The 20,577-nt window shown below is 43.0% G+C and overlaps 1 protein-coding gene across 7 annotated transcripts in view; it reads right to left on the bottom strand.

Moving 5' to 3' along the window:
* Nucleotides 1–20,577, bottom strand: part of UBR4 (ubiquitin protein ligase E3 component n-recognin 4) — a 78,288-nt gene that overhangs the window by 2,963 nt on the left and 54,748 nt on the right. For 5 of the 7 annotated variants that reach the window (XM_030463627.1, XM_030463628.1, XM_030463629.1 and 2 more), the window contains 24 exons: nt 20,475–20,559; nt 19,945–20,072; nt 19,087–19,216; nt 18,554–18,711; nt 17,986–18,095; nt 17,319–17,460; nt 16,495–16,576; nt 15,405–15,578; nt 14,856–14,977; nt 14,254–14,451; nt 14,059–14,139; nt 11,469–11,556; nt 10,965–11,092; nt 10,414–10,521; nt 10,098–10,217; nt 9,179–9,369; nt 8,665–8,838; nt 8,044–8,143; nt 7,266–7,484; nt 6,896–7,009; nt 6,460–6,602; nt 6,046–6,171; nt 5,108–5,302; nt 3,034–3,258 (listed from right to left, as the gene is read on the bottom strand). In XM_030463627.1, coding sequence (XP_030319487.1) covers nt 3,034–3,258; nt 5,108–5,302; nt 6,046–6,171; nt 6,460–6,602; nt 6,896–7,009; nt 7,266–7,484; nt 8,044–8,143; nt 8,665–8,838; nt 9,179–9,369; nt 10,098–10,217; nt 10,414–10,521; nt 10,965–11,092; nt 11,469–11,556; nt 14,059–14,139; nt 14,254–14,451; nt 14,856–14,977; nt 15,405–15,578; nt 16,495–16,576; nt 17,319–17,460; nt 17,986–18,095; nt 18,554–18,711; nt 19,087–19,216; nt 19,945–20,072; nt 20,475–20,559 — 3,341 coding nt within the window. The other 2 variants (XR_003988468.1, XM_030463633.1) reach the window with 2 other exon arrangements.

Below are 20,577 nucleotides of genomic sequence, written 5' to 3'. Positions count from 1 at the left end.
TCTAACTCACAAAAGTGTTCCTGAAAAATTCTGAGGGAAATATTTTGCCCTTGAAGAAACAGAAGAATTTCCATTTAGTATCTTTTTGGTTATTCTATTGCCATGAAAGGATTTATTTTGGAAATTCAACATCTGGCTGAAGAAATACTATAAAAGGTGCAGTGCTGCCTTAGGATAACAGCTCCCAAAGTTTACAGGATTAATCACAAACAGGTTCTGGCAAGGTGGAACCTCCTGCCAGCAATTCTAATGGGTTTGGAATTTTCTTGCATGTGTTTCCCAGGTATATCTGTCTCCATCACACGCTGCTTCCTGCTCACCACTTGAAAGCTTTGGGGGAAAAAAAAAGCAAAGCCCTTTTTTTATGTATCTAGAAGTAGTTCAGCTGCCACTGAGACAAGGCAGCATGAGCAAAGGGCATTGTCTGACCACCAGCACAACTGCAATCTGTCACAACTTGGGGGTTTTTTTGTGGTAAAATGAATGTTCTGCTGCTCTTCCAGGAGGCTCCATTTGTGTGTCTGGCCTTAAAACAGATGGCTTGGTAGGTGGCAGTCTGCTTGGGCAGCTCAGCTTAATTATTTAAAGGAAAACCAATTAGTAAAGGTGACTAAATTTCCATGGGAAGAAGAGCAACTTAGAGCGAGGCTAATTCTAGACTCCCAAATACTGCAAGACAGAGTTTCTTTTTATGTGAATGGTTTTGATCTAATTGGAGTCTGCTCTTTTAATTGAAAACTAAAAGGCCCTCGTGGGTTAAATCTGGTAGCTACCTTCTGGAACAGCTACTTCATATAATAACTGCTGCATTTTCATTAATGTAAGCTGGTTCAGGCTCATCAGCTATGCATGGATTGCCAGCAGAAAGTTAGACATTAACACTTTGGGAGCCTTGCATCTCTCATGAATATTTTAGAAAGGTCACAGTCAGGACCAAAGGGAAAAAACCCAAATGGCTATTTTCCTCTTCAACTCCAGATGAAAGCTATACTGCAGTGGCTATAGGATTTTTCTAACCAGCATTCCTGGCTCAGGAACAATGGGCAGGTAATTGGTCACCTGATTCAGTTCTTTGGAATCTGTAAACTGCATTTACAAAACCCAGAACTCCTATCCATCTTTGTAATTTCATTTCTGGGTTTAAATACAAAGGGTTTCTAAAACCCAGGTGGTATTGAGTGTCCCTCACTTTGGTCTTGCAGACAAACTGCAATAGCTGTAACTCCTGGTAGAGAGAGCAGACTTTTTTGGCTAAATTTTCCTCAAATCTGTCTTACAGTGACTAATCCAGCTGAGCAGGACCACAGAGTACAGGCTGTACTTGTTGCCCTCATTTAAGCAGGAGGGGCTGCAGAGTATTGCCTGCACCTTCATTAATAACATTTACAGACCCTTTTTAGGGTCTCAAGTTGATCCTCAATTACTTTTAGAAGCACTGTTGGTTCCTGGAGCAACTTCTCTCCATCTGCCCCAGGAAAGGCAGTAGAGTCCTTGCATCTCTCCAGCTTTTAGTCTCCAGCACCCTGATGTTCTCTGACACTCCTGGAGAACACCCTCATCCTGTATCTAACATTTGGTTGGACTGAATGATCTTTAGAGGTCCCTTCCAACCCCTAACATTCTATGATTCTATGACTCCATGAATGCTTATTTTCACTGTCTGTATGCAGACATATTGCTGTGATGCTACAGATGCTTTGCCTCAGCCTACAAATTGAGACTATGTGCACTTCTCTGCAGATCATTTTGCCATCCATTGCCCTTTTCCTGATTTTCCTCAAGAATAAATAAGCTCAGACCTCGGAAATAAGAATTGCCATATTTCTATTTCTCAGAGGTATTATGAGTGGAAGGCTTTGTGCTCTCTTAGTCTGCAGGGATTAAAGAAAGCCCTTGGATAAACCTTGACATGATTCCAGAGAATTATTTCTGCGTGTTTTCCCTCTGAAATTCCAGAGATCGGATGGTTTAGCTGCAAGTTTCTTGTTTCCTCCATTTCAATATGCTTTTATTGCATATATGCCTCAAGGTAAGTTGGGAAAGAAACAGAATAATTTACTGAGGGGTTTAAAAAACATCAAACATCCACAGCAAACCAACACAGGGGCTTTGCTTCACCAGTCTCTTGTGTGGGCTACATGAAAGGCTGCTGGCTCTTATGGCCAAGAAAAAAGACCTCCCCAATAACATCTCCTGTATTTGTTAAATTCCCTTTCCCAGAAGGAAAGAGGGTGGTGGGAACAGGAGACACAAACACAGAGCAGGCTGAGCCTGAACAGCAGAAACTAGCACAGAAATCAATACATGAGCCCCTTGAAGGGCTCTTTCACTTTTGATGCTTCTAATAGCATTGATGCATGCTGTGTGTTACTACAGTGTAATGACTTTATCAAACACACAATTAATGTCATCAGAGTAAGAATGCCCTTTAAGGCGACTTAGAATAATAATGAATTTATTCCTAATTATGACAGCTATTCTAAATCATCTTTTCAGAAACTGGAATTCACCCTTTCTTCTCTGAAAATATGTGCTTTTGTTAGGCAGGCACAGCCACTTATTCTTGTACTTCAAGTGCCTGACAGCTGCTATTGATTTTTTTTTCTTTTTTTAAAAAGCAATGGCATTTGATTTCTATTTCTATTTTTCTATTTAAGGAAGCTGGTGCCTGGATCAAAAGAGCACAGAAACAGCTCCTTTAGTGAGACAAGCTGAGAGCACTCTGGCAGCTCTGAAACAGCACACAAGAGAAGTTCCTACAGCCTTTCACTCGAGGTGAGGGGAAAACAAGCAGCTTACTCTTTATCTCCTTTTAGCTATATTCCTAGAAGCATCATTCCCACTGATCAGCAGACTGATACACCCCACAACCCACCCAGAACTAACAAAGCTACTCAGAAGGGTTAATCTCTGCTGTTCCAAAGCATGCCAGCTCCTCTCTCATCTCCACAGAAGCTGCCGGGTGGCTCTGGCCCCCGAGCCAGCAACATGAGCAAGGTGGCACCTGGGGAGCAGCTCTGGGTGGTGTCTGACCTGCTGGCTCCCCCTGGTGACACCACACGGGTCTGGGAGGTGACGAGGAGCCTCTTGAGGATCTCCACTCGCATGGCTTTCCACTTCTCAGGGGGTGAGACATGCAGAGCCAGCACGGTGTAATAATGGGGCCCATCCACCTCGTAGGCACTCTCCACCCACTTCTCTTTGGGGTGCTCCATAAAGCTCTGTAGGTTTTTCTCCTCTCTGGAAGTTGCTCGAGTTCTGAAAGACAAAAAAAAGCTTCAGCAGCTGTTCTGGATCCTACATGTTAAATTGATACATATCAGGAGTATTTTATCAAGAAAAAGACAGGAAAAAACACTGCTGGCTTTGCACCATCATCTTCTTCCCAAATTTATCCACTGGTTGAATACCTACTCCCATGCTTGGCAAGTTCACTTCTCCTTGGAGCTCTGTATGGTACAAGAGAGGTTTGCAAGGCAGTCAGCATTGCATTAATAGAGGGCAATACTACTGCAGAACTATTTTTCCTTTGTTTTATGGAGAAAAAATAGATTCAAGCCAGTCAGTCCATATGTTCAGGTTGCACTGTCTCCCATCTGACACTAAAAGTGTGACAGCAGCTCCTACAGCCAGACCTCAGAATTATGTATGTCATTTCTCTACTATGAAACCAATCACTGAGAAGATACAATTAAAAAAACCCAAAAAGACAGTGTATTTACTGTAAGCTTATATATTTTTTTCCTTTGCCCCTATCTCCAGTCTCTCTAGGAGTCCTGAAGCTGACTGTGCAAGCAGACTTTGAGAAGATGTATGACACTTCACCCCAGTATATTGCTCTGCTTCAGTAGGAAGAGGCTGCCAGCTAAGTAGGTCCCTAAATTTCCAATAAACTCTCCCTATTAGAAAGGTGCAAAGCAGCATCCTAGCAGATAAAGCTGTGTCTAGTATCAGCATTTTGTCACCTTGATCACACATGGCAACATGACCACACAGGTTGCCCACTAGTAGCTCTATATTTTCTCCATTTAATATCAACAAGTCTTTAGAAAAAAAAAGAAATAATGCCTGGAAACTACATTGTGCATTTGTATCCAACAGCCACAGAGCAGGTTCTGCACTCTCTGGTGCCAGGAAGCAGACTAAGGAGATGAAAAGAATAGTTTCATTTGTCTCCCAAAGGATTCAGAAAACAACAGCACAGGGATCTGGGTATAGATATTAAATACAAGAGACAAACTGTATTTGAGCCAAAACGTTGATTAGTTCCAGACAGAAAAGTGAGATTTCATTGCATTTCATTTGGAGTGACTTTGGTGGAAACGGTGTATATTTTATCATTTATACCCTCACCTAATTAGTGTTATTTTCTAGTAACAAATACAAGATATATAGGCATTACATTTTCACATGGAATAATGCATTAGCAGAACCAGCACCAACAGATTTGTACTCTTAGATGTAGTGTTAAGCCAAAGCATGCCCTTCTCTTACCATGCTTTGCATAAATAAGAACTTACTGATACACTTCAGCAGAAATCTTCCTATATTGCTGTTTACTGGTAAGAAAAAATAATGATAATTTAAAAAAAATAATCTTAAAATTGTCAGAAAAATCTGATGGACTTGAACACTACCAGAGAACTCCAATAGGTACAAACTGGAAGCAAACCTGATTGTGTTATTTTAATATTGGATAAAATGACACCAGGGTTAAGTTTTCAACTAACAACAATTATTTCATTATAGCCTCTCTCTCCTGTGTGTTCCAGAGAAAATTAAGCTGGCAGTGCTGCTTTAATCTAATAACCTTGTTGCTCACCCTAGAGGTAATAATTACCTCTAGAATGGAAAGAGAAGCTAATTCTCAATTGCTTTTGCTCAATAGGTTCCCTGTTATCCTGCATGTTCAGGCGGTAACGCTTTACTTCAAACAATATAAACCTTTAACAGTCTGTTTAAAATCTGCAATTTGCTTCCTCCTAAAACTTTTTTTCTGTGCTTTTCCACCATTCTTACCACAAACACACACACAAAGCCCAGCTTGCAGCCCTTAAGGGGACTAGGAGGGGAAGGCAGAAGTTGTTGCTAAGAGAAAGGTACTGACGTGTTGAGGACGTAGAGCACCGTGTGGATTATGTAGGGGATGAGGTGAATGTTGCTCTCCCTTCCTCCTCCTCCAGTGTCTACGCTGAATGATTGCTCCATTGCAAAACGGAGAAAGAGCAGTTTAATGTCATGGACATTGAGCTGGTAGGTGGGTTCCCTCTGCCCTGTGCATTCCTGGAGGTACGTGTTGTGTCTGTAAAACAGCAGGAAGTGTTACTTTATTAAAAACCTTGTCAAAACTTCAATACAGCTTCTTCTTCCCCACCATAACTCAGAAGGTGAGCAACTATGTCTCATAAATGACCAGGATACAAAAATTAAAGCACTGCCACCTTCAATTAGCCTCCCCAAAGGGAGGTTCTTAGCTTCCTCTGGCAGATCCAATTCCATCTGCAACTCACCAATAGTATTTTCCCATGTCCAGGGCTTGGGACACAGCTCCCTGGCTGAAATGCATTCATGTTACCACTCTTGATTCTAGCATGGCTGTGCAAACACAGCCCAAGGTGGACCAGAATACTGACAACAGGATGAACCATCTTCATCTACTCTAGGTATCATGCTGCTGCAATTCACCACCATCCAACAGAGGTTTGGAAAAATACACAGGGGAATCAGGTGGTGTCAGACAGGATTAATTTTTAAAGCAGAGGGGTCACTGGGCTACAAATGAATCAGAACTGCAAACTGCATCCTTAGAAGTGACTGGGGGCTAAGGAGTTAATTAATTTATTTATACAAAGCTAAGAAGCAAACAGACATCTGCACTTTTTCAGGAGATGCACTCTTGGTGGCAGAACCTGAAAGGCTCAGGTGTAGGAAGATTTAGCTGTCATAATCTGAATCCACGGTTTGGAACTGGCATGTTTCTGTGGTAATGAGCTGACTCACCTATCCAAATGCAAAACACCTTTAGAAGTAACTTTTTGTACTCACCGTGCTAAGCAAGTAGCAAAAGCTGACTCTGGCACATGAGGTCCCCAGACTGGCAGGAGCCCATTACACTTGGTGTTGGCATTCTGCAGGGCTGCACTCTCCCATTCTTCACGTCCACGAGCAAGTCTGCATTGAGAAAGCAAGCCACACCCAGACAAGTTAGAAGCATGCAAGATTTTGTCTAAGAAACCATTTAAAAATGACAAATCCATAGCTTCTTTACACCAAGAACTTTACTCCTCAGGCCTGACCTCTGCTTGGCCCATGGAAGCAAACCAACAAGAGGGACCCACTGTTGTCCGCAGGCTGCAAAGTGACCAACTCAAAAGAAAGCCCATCCTGAGTTACAGGCCAAGAGCCCTGCCCATAAACCACCTAGGAAAAAAGCAGCAATCCCCCCTGCCCAGAACATACCTCACAGCTGCTAAGTGACAATCATAGTGGACAATGTTGAAGTGAGAGACTGTGCTGTACCCCTGCTGCTTGCGGGGTTTGTTCTCAAACTCCTCTAGTGCAACACGTTTGGTGAAAGTATAAATCCCCAGGACTTTTGTAGGCTGCAAGAACACAAGAGCTGTGTTAGAGATCATTCCCTTCTCTACCAGTTTAACATTTGCTACTATTTTGACTCTGCACTGAAATTCATCTCTCCCAGTCCTGAGGTCAAACTGACACCAAGCAAATCTTTTTCCAGCTTCCACTGGAAAGCACTTCCCAAATGCTTCTGGAATTACTGACTTCAAGAACCAAACCTGAAGTTTCCTGATTTCCCAGAGTCAACATACCAACCCCTGCATGGCTGGAAAGTCCCTGCAACTGGTGAGAGGGTTTTGCAAATCAATCTCACTACCTGAAACTTGTATCCTTCCCGGCAGATGCAGCAGGTCAGACCTGGCTCTTCTATGAGTTCCTCCATCTGTTTAAGCAGTGCAGTCTTGGTCACCACCTGACCCTTCTCATTGGTCTGAAAGAGGGAACAGCAATTTACAGTGATGAACACCACCATTCCCACCACTGTTCCAGCAATGCCCAACCTATTTCCCAGCCTGCTGTTAGCAACCAACATTCACTCTCCCAGCAGCACCAGGCAAACCAGGCACTTGAATTCTATGGCATTTGTCAGTAAGGAGTTTTACACAATTCCTTGTGTTTTGGCAAGACAGAAATTAATGAAAAGATCAGGAGCCCCCTGATCAGCTGTCAGTGCAAATGGACCTTACCGTCATGCCCAGAGTGCCCAAGGCTTTCTGCCTCATGGCCATGGCCATGCGCTTCTTCTCTGCCCGTGTTTCCTTCCGGGCGGCGTCAATTTTCTTGTTCACCTCTGGGTGTTCCCTCAGTGCCTCCAGAAGATTCTCTGCCAATGTCCCAATCCCTTCATCACTTGACACCTGCTCCAGCTTGTGCAGGTTGGTAATGGAGTCTGTGCCTATGAGCACCTACCAGGGATTGAAACACAGCCCTTCCTTCAGCAAAAGGGGGTACGACAGCAACTGTTCCCTCTGATCCCACCCACAGCAGCTGAGCAGAAGCACTCAACTCCAACAATTTTTGCAACTGCAAATTTTTGCAAATTGCAACTGCAATTTTTGCAGTTGTCTTACTGTCTCCTTTGATGCTCCTACATGAGCAGCCCTGTGACTGCACAGGAGATCGGGGCAGTTTGTGTCTACGTTGGCCCTTACCAAGAGCTCAGGTGTAGACGCTGGATACACAACATTCTTAAAACCAGCCATCAGACCCTGAGAAGCCTATCACAATCCTAAATCACCTTCTGTCCACATTGGTTTGTAAACCTCACACCACTCAGCACAAGAATACATAAAAGTCACAATCTCTGCCCTCCAGACTAGCAGATGACACCTGGAGCCGGCATGTTCCTTCAAGCCAATAAAACAGAATTAACCAGTAGAGAAGTGCAACTGCTTATGTCCAGCCACAAAAAGCAGTGCCCCAAGCCAGCCACGTCCTGCTTGGCTTCCAGAGCAGCCTCCTTACCTGTGTGGCAGGGTGCTGTGTGGCAAGGCCCCGGAGCAGGCGCAGGATAAAAGGAAGTGCAGGTCGAGATAAGAACTTCTTCCATATGTCTGCATCCAAACTGCACAGAAAACAAGAGTCAGCAGCTGAAGGACAGTCACCTGTTCTCAAAAAGGCACCTGGCAGTCAGCCAGCAGCACAGCTTGCAGAGCACAGGCTGCAGGCAAGACAAGCATCCTCCCCCCCCTGTGTCTCTCCTCTGTTAATTAATGAAGTGATATTCCCACTCCCACTGCCATGTCCTGCATGCTAATAGGCAACATTGTCAACTCTGAGCCTTGGGATCTCATTTATGTCCATAAGATGGCCCTCAACAGCATAAGCTCTAAGGGTAGGGAACAGGCAAAAACCACAAGCATCAGAAAAATCAGAAATCAGCTCAGGTGGCTATCAGATGGGAGGATTACCAGACCTTCAACCCATCTTTATAGCAGCACTGTCTCACCAGACTCTCTTCATCACAGCAGTACCAAGCCTAAACACTTCTGAAGATGGACTTTTTAATGGCTTTCTTGGTAGATTGTTGATGAAAGGAGGGAAGGGTGTTCAGGATTATCACACACTTTAAGCACTGACTCTTACTTTTTTGCACTGGGAATGTGTTTTTTCATGTAGTCAAGTGCATTCTGTGTAATTCCCTTCTGAAGGATGAGATCTTTCAGCTGATGGCCATTGCTGTTGTTCTTTATTCCTGCTGCTATCTTACAGAAGCAATCCAGGAAAACTTTATCATCTCCGCTGTGCTCCTCATCATACCTGAATGAAGTAAAGGAACTGGTGACTTGGAGGACCTCCAAAAATCTCTGCCTGTAATTCTTATCACATTATTGCTGGATGCACATACCTACTCCAGCTCAGGGACTCAGAAAAGCTACTCAGACCCTTGTTATCTCAGAATATAGCATTTTTCCAACTTCACACTTGCATACTTCTTTTAAAAACGGTTTAGAAGTGAAACAGTAAATTAAGCTTATGCCCCAGGAATCTCTGAAAATCTGAATTACACTGAAGTAAGCATCAGTGAGGGGAAAAAAAAGGTACAGGCTTGTCAGTACAACTGATTTAATGTGCTTTTAGTTGAAATATGACAACATACTTATCAAAATTACAGTAGGGCTTGAATCGATCAACCAGGATCTGCATTTTCTCCATCTCCCCAAAGGAGAGGTAAGGGATGATGCGCAGCAGACCTTGAAGGACACTGAGATTGGAACGAACAAAGGTGCTGTTAATCTGATCCAGCAACATGACCAGCTGATCTTTGTCACCTGTTAGGAGGAGGTTACCCTGTGAAGGAAGAAGATCTGGATTTATGTTCAGAAATAAATCTACAACGTTCAAGAAAACCCTCACTCTAGAAGCTGGTAGACTACTCCAGTCTTGAGGGACTAGAGCTTCAGAACCTGATAAAAGAGTCTGGTGAACAAAACCCTGCCTCAGTCCCAGAGATCGCATGGAATGGCTGTCACAACTCCTCTAACTAACAAATTACTTCTCTCACTTACTATTAAAGAATTTTCAAGTAAAAAAAAAAAAAAGTCAAATATTAAATTCTAGCCCAAAGGATGTCAGATTCCTTCACACCAATAGTTTCAAAAGATGACCAAGAAACTCTTCTCATATCTGATAGCTGAGGTACTGCTTTTAAATTCCCAGAAAATCAATCATGTTTTCAACATGTACAAAAACACTGACAAAAACAGGACAAAGCTGTGTCTTTTCTTGTCTCTAACTGGCCTGTAGCCCAAAGCAGCAAGGAAAAGATCCAAGCAGTGCCTAATAACCCCCACCCCGACTGTGCAAGCATAATCCAAATGAAGCCTTGCAGAGCTTTTGGTTCAGGGCACTCCTCCTGCCCTACCTCCAAGGCCTGCCAAGACATGCCAGCAAGCATAACAAGGGTTAGACTCCCATTTAGGACACCTCTACAGCTCCAGCATCACTGTAATGAGGTATCTGCAAGCCTTGAATCCCAGTCAACATTTCCATTTATGTACTGAGCCCCAGGCACTCACCTTGTCCTCACTCAGAGGTTCTGCATTGGATTCATCCAATATGATCTCCATTATACTGAGGACTTGTTCGGCCACAGCTGCTCCTCCACTGTCCTTACTTTCCTGCTCAGCCACCAGAGCCTGGAGAAGATGACAGCAGTTACTCTAACTCTAGCAGTAACTGCTTCATGAATTCCCCTCACTAACAGATAGAGAACGGCAAACATAATTTGCAGTGCCAGTCCAGCAGCCTTTCAGATCTGCTGTAGTTTTCATAAAGCAGCATGCTAGTTTAAATTCACTGGAGTACACAGGAAAAAGTCCAGCTTGCCCTTACCAAGTTCAGAGTTCCCAGCATGACATTCAAAGTGTTCATCTCTGGTTTGACCAACTGCTGACGATTTATTTTCACCTTCACACAGTAACTAAACAGTTTTAACAGCACCTACAAAATACAGAGAGTGCATTGTCTTAAGTTACCTTCAGAGTGAGCAGGAGTATTTTGCTGAAATGAAAAGCACCTGTTAACATAGCCAGTTTCCAGACTTCTGGGGTAAACTACAAGCCAGACTTTGACATCAATATTAACCTTATGACAGCTTTGGCTTTTAAGTAAGGCCAAGGCAGAAAATAACCACTCTAGCAAGACAGAATTTAGTCTTACCAATTCCTCAGTTTCTAAACACTTCAGAATCTTTGTAAAGAATTGTTAACCAAGAGGAACAGGAGACGGAAAGAAGGAATTTCTCAGGTATTCATGACTTAGTAATCATGACTTGAAACATTTGCTTCAACACCTAAACTGCAACACAACCAAACTTGACCATCATTTGTACTTTTTTTTCAGCATGTAGCTCCTGACCATAAAGAACAGAAGCTGAGACTCACAGTTAGGAGATGCCGGCCTTGTTTGAAGTCCTTGATTCCAGTCAGTCTGTTGAGCATGCACTCCAAGCCTCCACACTGTGCCATGACACCTGCCATCTTATAAACTTCTTCCTCATCTTCCTCTTCATCTATAGGACAGACACAGATTATGAAGAGAGGAAGCAGATACAACATGGCAAGGCTCAGGCAGCCCACAGTGGACCAAACAGCAAAGTAAAAATGGAGAGTACAGTTGGACACCATTACCAGCAGCTCAATACACTTCAGCTGCATCGAATTTGAGAAGATTTATAAGCAGGAATATGAAGAAGCACCAGGCTGAATGGTCCTGTGCAAGAGTTCACATTTAAATTACAGACTTGAAGCGTTGTTAAAATCCTCCTTGACTCTACCTGAAGCCGGTAAATGTAGCAAAAGCAATGTCAATCAACTTTAAGCTTACTGCTGTAAGAATAAACCCAGATTTCAAACCTAATCCCAGCTTTCAGGAGACAAGGGCATTACCAGTAGTGGAGTCAAGAGACTCGATGAATTCCTCAGTTGCATCTCCCAGTAACCCTCGCATGCGGTAAATGATCCTCATGGGCTCCCCCTGCAAGAGAGGAGAGCATCATCTTGACTCTGCCTCTGTGGACTCTTGTACACAAGTCTGGTTCTCATTACAGTGGGGAACAGACACTCCTGTGGGTTCTCCTTTGGGCTCTTTTGACAGTGGAGGGTGACACAGAGAAATCTTGCACTCCCTCATTCTTCTTTTGCTGAGATAAATTAAAAAAAAAACAACAGTAAAGTCACCACCTACAAAAACATCAAGAACTCATTTATTGATCTGTCCAGCTTTTCTTGGCATTGCCAGCTAGAAGAACAGTGTAATTAACAGTCTTTTCTTCCATACATCTCGTCTGACAGTTTCCTTTAGCACAAGTGGAAGACCTAGCCAAGAAAAATGTGTTCACCTACAGAGGAACTCCTGCTTTCCATGGCAAGCCTTCCCTCTCAGGGTGCTGTAAAACGTACCTGGGAAATACAGGGATCAGGCACTGCCCCACAAATGAAGCAGGAGAGGCTAACTGGATGAGTGCTTTCAAACTGATAAAATCTGCCAGGATGGAAAATGGAAGAGGAGGAGTAAAAGGCAATTTCATGAGCTTTCAGTAAGATTATTATTAAAATGACACAGCCAAACCCACTGAAGCACAAGCTGTCCCTTTACCCTGGGAATGGGCTAGTTTTCCAGATGCTTTTCCAGCTGGAAATACTGACAACATATCGCTACATTTTCCATTTTAATCCATAGGTTTGAATAAAAAGCAGAAAAGAAAAATCCCAGATTTGGGAGCAGGAGACCTTGCAAGAGAAAACCTGTCAGAGAGCACGCTAAGCCTAATGTGGAATAAGCAGTGCTTAATGTCACAGCAAATACATAAGCACAGGGAAAGCCCCGGGGGAAAGATCTGCTCAAAGGCCACACTAGAGACCAGCAATTAACACCACAGGGGCCCTGGTAAAATGGCAGATGAACAAAAAAAAAATGCCAGTGAGAGACAAGGGAAACAAAAAGAGGCCTAAGGTTGCGTTCTTGTGCGCCTGTCTATTTCCTAGGGAACAGGAGCTGCGGCTCCAGAAGGGCTTTGCTGAGGTGCAGACAAAGGAAGGCAGATGAAAGCTGCTCAGCCACAGGAAAGCTGAGCAAACTCTGCCTTTCACCATCAGCTCTGTATCCGAGGAGCATCCACGTTGCTTGCAGCTCAGCACCTGGAAGGAACAGCACCTGGAAGGAACAGCACTTTGCTGCTGCAATCCAAGCTGGCACTTTAGTAAAAAAATCATCACAGTCACCTCACTTTGGGTTTGATTTTGCAGTACAGAACGTGCTTCTACTTCAAAAAAGCTTGATGAGAACCTTTCCCTGTATGGTAACTCACTGAAAACAAGGTTTTTGCTTGAATTCTTCCCCACAAGAATAGGAAATAAAAAAAACCTGGGGTAGGGCTTTTGACATGGGTGCATCCGGAGAGGACAAGGGGCAATGGTTTAAACCTTGGAGAGGAGAGATTTAGGTTGGACATTAGGAAGAAATTCTTTAATTTGAGGGTGGTGAGACACTGGAACAGGCTGCCTGAGGAAGCTGTGGCTGCCCCTCCCTGGAAGGGTTCAAGGGCAGCCTGGATGGGGCTTGGAGCAACTTAGGCTGGTGGAAGGCATCCTAGCCCATGCAGGAGGGTTGGAACTGGATGAGCTTTAAGGTCCCTTCCAACCCAAACTATTCTCATTTCAGGAAACCAAGGATTCAGTCCAAGGTGAATGTAACCCAAGATTAAATGAACAAGGAATGCTGGGCAAACCAGGCATCTTTTAGGATCAAGTGCTACTAGCAGTGTCTCTGAAGAACATAGAACCTAATGGGCAAATTTAGTCTGATGGATTAACTCAGTGGGAGTTTATTTAGTGGCTACAAGAAAAGAAAGGGAAGAACTTGTTCCAGACCACATACACCTACAAGCTTACATGGTGGACTGGTGCATCCATTTCCTCATAGCAATACTCAACAGTTAAGAGCAAAGTGGGAGGATGAAACCTGTCAAGTTTTTAAGATCCCCACAGGAAAAGCACAAAGGCAGAAGTGCAAAGTAATATGGAGCAATGTTGGGTGCTTTCTCTGCAAAAATAACTTGGGTTCATCTTGAAGCACTGACAGATCGACCAGTCTGGTGTCCATGACTGTTCACACACGCTAAACTGCCACACGCAGATGGAGTGTGAAACCTGCTCTGAAAGGCAGGGACACAAAGTTTAGCTGTTTCCCCACAGGAAAATAATGAAGTTTGTTATTCAGGAAGACAGTTATATGATATGCTACACACCTAAGTTCAATACACCCAATTGAATCAGTATTATGTGCTTTTAAATGTTCAGAACTGATTAACTTTCTATCCTAAGAGAAAACAGAAAGGTGCTGACCAACTATAACCCCAAGAAATTATATGCCAGAAAATAAATCTTGACTTGAATGATTTTTACTTTTTCCCTTCATTTTTTGTTACTCTCAAGGATAGGTGCTTTGTGCTGTTACCATATATTAGCTAACACATACCTCATTAGTGGGACACCACACCTTCTTGTAAACCTCAGCCACAGGCAGATCCAAACTGATGATCTTATTGTTCACCAAAAGCTGAAAGGGATAAAATATAAAGTCAAGAACAAGCTCATGTTGCATCACCATTCCAGCAATCATCAGCTGCCTAGAAATTTCTTCCATGCAAGAACAACACTTGTACATTCTCACCTCCATTCCACTGTCATCCTCCAGCAGAGCTACCAGGTCACAGTCCTGACAGATTTTGTTCTTGATGTCCCTCATGAGTGGCCCAATGCCAGGCTCGTTACTGCTGTAGGGATTTCCTGGCATTCTGCCCTGTAAGAAGTCTTCCTGCTGGGGATCTTTCTCCAGAGTTACAAAGAATTCAGTCACTTCATTCTCTTCCTAAAGAACATCAGCAGAGACAGAGTGAGTAAATTTTCCCCTCACTATGCTCCCATTCCAGCATTTTTGTGATAGCAAGGGACAAAATGTCCCTAAACCTTTGATGCTTTCATCACTGGTGCACCCTGTATGCTGCCACACACATGGCATTTAGAGGACATCTACTATAATTTAGTAAGCATATTCCTCAGCATGAAGCAATACTACTGGTTCTGCTTTTGGGAACAGAGCATGCCATACCAGGGCACCTGAATGGTAATACCCCAAAATGGGATACCACATCACTACACTTCTACAATGTCTAGTCACAGAATCATTACTGTAGACACTATTTTTTGGTTGCCAAAATGCAAGTAACTGTTTAAGAAGTCTGCAAGTCCTCCTACAGCCATCTCTATACTTACAGGATAGATAATACTGCATAATCTCTCAAAGATGAAGACTGGAGTCCTGTAGTCATCCAGGCTGTAGCGTTTTGCAGTCTCTATACACACTGCCATAAATGCTTTGGTTTCAGATTCTGTGCCTGCCATGAAACAGAATTGTTAAAAAAAGACTCAGGTGTAAGTTTTATACATTCCATTTTAACTTGGGATACACAACAAATCCTTCTACAATAAGCACCATACTTTGGTGCCTCTTTTTTTGTATATCCACTACTCAAAGGAGGAAAGACTATATATTGGTATGTTTAGTAGGAAAACTCTTATCATGCCTGGGCTGCAGCAAGACAATCCCATGAAAAGCAGGAGTTTTAAATTCATGGCAAATAAGAGACAACTCCAGGACAGTTATTTAACTTTTCTGGGCTGAAAGGAAATACCAGAAGGCTCAAGGCATTAAAAATTCCTCACTCTAGCAGCCCTTCAGAAAGAAGCTCTTTGTGGAGCTCTAACTGCTTTTTCACCTTGGTTGATCCAAACTCTGGATTTAGAGAACTGTGGTGGTTTTACCTGTTGTCATATCCTCCAGCATCTCCAGCAGCATGTCCTGAGTCTCATCAATGAGTTTTGTTCTCTGTACCACTAACTTCCTCAGACACAGGTAACCATTCAGGACCGTACCCACCAGGCGGCTTTTGAAGTGCCGTTTGATGGACTCCACCTCCACAAAGGAAGAGAGAAGACCTAAAAAAAAAAAAAAAAAAAAAGAGATCTTCAGGAAATGGAAGGGAGAGTTTGATTTGTCAGTTCTGCATTTCATGGGCAAACAGGGCACAAAATTCTAACAGCAGTCCAACAAAATGGCTTTTTACAACTCTCATTGTAAATTACACCACATGGTACCAGGAAAGAGGAAAGGGTATGAGTTTTCTAAGCACTTGATACAAAATTCTGCACTTCTTAACATTGTTCTGTTGCAAGGTATTTCAAAAGCAGATGAACACTCCCCTTCTACTACTTAAGCTACCTCTGATGATGTGACAGCAAGTGTGGCATGTGACTTAGCAGCTGTATGACCACACTGACCTATAACGAAGTAAAGAGTCAGTGAACACTTGGATTCTTTCCCATGACATTTATCAACATGCTTTTTTCTTGCAAGAAGCTAGGATTTACAAATTAGTCCACTAAGTTTTGAAGAACATGGAAGGGGAAGCAGAAGTAAATGACCTAGCTAATGGTGTACCTCCATTTCCACCAAATTTTTAAAAAATATGTACCCTACAAGATTCCAAAAATAGAATTTACCATAGAATAAATATGTAGGAAACAACAGGTAGGAATAAATCAGCAGTGCTTGCAATGGTCCTGGGAATTGTACTGCACAATACATGTAACTAAGAAATGGAGAAGAAAAGTGATGCCACAGTTTGCTTACAACAGATTACAACAGTTCAAGTAACTAAAAGCTCAAACTGACCACAAAAAATATAGAAAAATCCATTTAGGGATTAAGGGTTGAACTGATGGCAAAAATCCAGTGCTCACAATTGCAAAATATTGAATCACATCTCTTTGAAATTCTGCTACACACTGTTACAGAACAACCATCACCCCATCTCTAATCCTACTGCAAGACTTGTTTGATGCCACCAAATACCTGTGAGACTCTTCAAGGCATATCCCTGCTGCAAATCAGTGCTGAGTGTTGCTTCCTCCAAGGCAAGTAAACGAGCTATTTCCTGAAAATAATTAACAAGTCCATTAGGACAAAAGAAACTACAATGCCAATAATGACTAACTGGTCAGTGTCTAACACAGGGTGCAAAGGGACACAGCAAAGAAACAACCAGCCAGAGAAACCAGCAGCAGGGAAGAGGGAAAGGAGAGGAAAAGCTACCCCACACATCCTTATTTTCTCCCTGTGCCTGCCTATTACCACTACTTTGTTCTAATGGCCCTCCATGAAGGTCTCAAGACCACCATTAATAAGGAGAGTACCACCTGCCTTTTTGGACCACAAACAAGCAGTGATCACCACAGCAAGCTCCAAAGACCTAACACTCTGAAAACTCCAACTTAAACATGGTGCTTCTCCAACAGGCTGTAATTCACACTCAAGGAATGGCAGCACATTTAATCCTCCCCTACCATTTGGAGTCCAGTCTGGTAGCTAAGACAGCTTCCAACTTTGAGCTGGTGCCAAGAAAGTGTAGCAATATTTATATCCTTAGCATAGCTGCCCTCAGAGCAGTTAATTAATTTATACCAGCCAGTTTGCACTGAGAAATGCTACAGCTGGGGCTAAAACCACTGTAGCTCTTCCTGTTCAGAGATGAGAGTGTAGAACTATGAATTTCATACACTTGGCAAGGGTTAGCAACAGGATACTGAGTGAAGAGCTGAATATTTTAAAGCCCAAAAGCCAAGCTGAGAGGTCAGGGTTTCTGTTGCTACCTCTAGTTTCTTGATACAAGTCCATACCTTAGTGATGAGGCTGCCAATATAGGGCAGAACCCCCCTAGCTGCCAGGTAGACCTTCCAGTGGGCAGGTTTGATGAGCTTCTGATACAAGGCCAGGTACTCAGCAGCACACTCACCAGCAATGCTCAGCTCATCCAGGTAGCTAGCAAAGAGAAACACAAGCTGACAACCACTTCACAGTAACAAGAGGTATATTCACAGCTTATTCACCCCACGGAAAGACAGAAAAAGGCTCCAGAAATCTATCCTCCCTTCTGTCCTCCTAGCTAACAGCACAACTATTGCTCAGTGGTTGAAGTGGTATTTTGTCCCAAAAAGGAGTTCCTCAATTGTACTACTACCACCAATTGAGGTAAGTTATGTCACATGAGTTGGAAGAGGGTTCATCATATTATTTTGCTGTCTAAGAAACAAGGGAAATGTCCAGACAGCTGAACACCACCTGAAAAAGTACAGCCCTGCAATAGCTTATTGCCAAACAACAAAAAAAGAATTCCTAAAACTATATCATCCCAGCTAGTTAAGTATTAAAATGCAGCCCCAAAAGACCTGTGAAGCAGAGGTATACAAGGGAGAGGTGTGAGAGAAGTTCAGAGAAGGGAAAGATTCTCATGGGAATGAAAAAAAATAATCCTGGAGCTGCTTAGTGTGGCAACAATGGAAATACCTTGTCAGGAGATCAAGGACCTGCTGTTTGCGGCTGGGGATGGTAGCCAGAGCTTCCACAATAGTACAGGCAGCTTGTCGTGCAGCTTGAGTGGCAGGAGTAAACAGCACCTAAGGCAAGAACATTAAAAAGGTGATTTCATTTGATGTGCACAGATAAACCAGTGATACATAACACTAGATAAGTTTGGGGTGACAGCATTCTCTTGTTCTTCCAAACACTTGGCTCTGTGAGAATGCCTGCTTTGCTGGTCAGCAAAATATTTCAATAATACACCATACAGGAGAAGCCAAACTTGTGAAAATGTAGCTTTGTAGACAAGTAAGAGTACCATGGCAATGAAAAGTTCAGAGTTTAGGACCATGCAGATTACTGGGTAAATGTTTAGATGCAGCATTTTGAATGGAACAAAGCTGCAAACCCAACTTGGAATTAGATGCAGTCAGTACAGTGTCATGAAATACCCCTGCTCACATCATCTGTAAAGTTCATAAAATGCCACAAATCACCAGCAATCTCAGCTAGCTCTGACCAGTGTGTCCCACTGGGAGGTTTCACCCACATTCACCTGTCGCAGCCAATTGTTGTGTCCCAGCTTGAGATCCAGAGGGCAAGTTCTCTTCCCACGGCGACTCATGAACTGTTTCCATTTCCAGACATATTTTTCCAACAAGTAGAGCTGGTGAAGCTCAGCTTTGCTGGGAGATTTCCCGCTGGCATCCATACCTGCAATATTGAACCCAGCTCAGGAGAACTGCCAGCAGCTATTAACTGCAAATTGCTGTTGTATTTTTTTTTTTTTTGTCATACTGGAACTCTCCAAACTCCAGCTGAGAAGCTGCTGCCACTTTCACTTTTGTGTGGAGCTATGTTCACTTCCAAGCCAGACACAAATCCCATGGCCTCTTAGGAAATTCAATCAGCTCTTCAGCTGGATGGTATAATTTTAAAGAAGCAACAAGTTTCATTTTTTACATTCCTCTGATTACCTTCAGGCACGGTGTATTTTCTACTAATACCATCTACTCTAAGATGGTATTAGATGCCACAGGACAGAAGATGACACAACTCTACAGCACAAAGTTATAAGCACAGGACTACCTCTGGCAGGGAGGCACTTTTTCCAAGATTCATACGATGCTTTGGGGTCCCTCTTGAGCCACAGCTGAGCTTGTGCATGGATTTCATTGCAGTAAGGCTTCACAGTGGTGAGAGATTCCACAGGCACATCCTAATAAACAGAAAAGTTCTATGACTTGAGAAAGCCACAGCCTGTCCCCTTGAGAGCAACTCCTGTTGGTGAACCACTGGTTGAACTCTGCTCCGTGAAAAGGTAAATTCAGTTCTTGGATAAGAGCAGGATATACAGTTTCTGTTAACAATGAACTAAGAGAGATTGGTTATTCCAGTTACTGCTGAAGTAAACCCATCTTTGTCATCCATCTGTGATCATCAGACAGCTAGAGCAAAACAGAAACACCCATCTCCCTTGCAAATGTTATCTTAAATTACAAACAAGGAGCAGCCCAACAATGTAATCTTTATCAGAATTGTAGCTCTGTATTTAAAAATCTGAGTCAAGGCACTTGATTCTACCATGTTTAGATACTTGATTCTACAAAACTGTTCAAAGCACCAAAAGCTTGCCCAAAATAACCAAGCCATAGCTTTAAAATACCTCTTCCCCCATGCCTCAAAATCTAAGGGGGAAAAGACAACGCCTGGTTTTGAATAACAGTGCTCAAAGACATAAAGGAACATTAAAAAATGGAATGGAATTCTCTTTAATATGCAGTCTGCAAAGACAGGAGTCACAGGATCTGTGCTTCTCCAATCTCTGTGACAAGGTAAAGCAAGCCCTGGCTTCATCACCAAGTTACTTAATCACAGGGATCAGTGTGCCAGACTTTAATCAGCGTATTTTCAGCTGCTTTGCTCAGCACCTACGAAAGGCAGTACCTTGTTTTTCTTGCTGGTTGGAGCAGGTGGCTTGATCAGCTTTTGAAGAATGCGCAGGCACATGAGGGTGATGTTTTCAACAACCACCGGAGTCTTAATGTTCACTGCCATCAGAAAGAGGCTGAGAGCTGAAAGACAGACATAAATGTCCATACTACAGTGAGATCTGCAGACAGTACACCTCTACAACTCCACACAGCACATTAGAAGTGTTTGGAGTTAGGTAAGACCTCATATCCTCAAGCAAAACTATCACATTCTCACGCAGCCATGGATGGAAAACAATTATTTTCTCTTACATCAGGAGAATCTTGCCTGTACACCTCCAGCTTTTTATTTCTCAGTGCTCTTCTTTCAAGAAACGCACTACCCCAGGACAAAGCTGCCTGGTGATAACTCCATCCCTAACCCAATCCAGGAGCTGAGTAAGCATCAGTTCCCTTGCTTAAAATCTTACCATCTTACTATAGTTCATGGACCTTTTTGAAGTATTTTAAAATAAAGCTTTCACACCATCCATCTAAACTCACCGCAGCGCAGACGGAGCTCCCAGCAGCTGTCTTCTTTGGAGATGGAATCTGTCAGCAGCAACATCTCATACTGCAGGCTGCTAGCCTGTAACACAGACACAAT

Source organism: Calypte anna, chromosome 21, assembly GCF_003957555.1.
Source record: "Calypte anna isolate BGI_N300 chromosome 21, bCalAnn1_v1.p, whole genome shotgun sequence".
In the NCBI taxonomy this organism is placed as follows: domain Eukaryota; kingdom Metazoa; phylum Chordata; class Aves; order Apodiformes; family Trochilidae; genus Calypte; species Calypte anna.
Note: the sequence above shows the minus strand (reverse complement) of the source record. Positions and strands in the feature narration are given on the sequence as shown.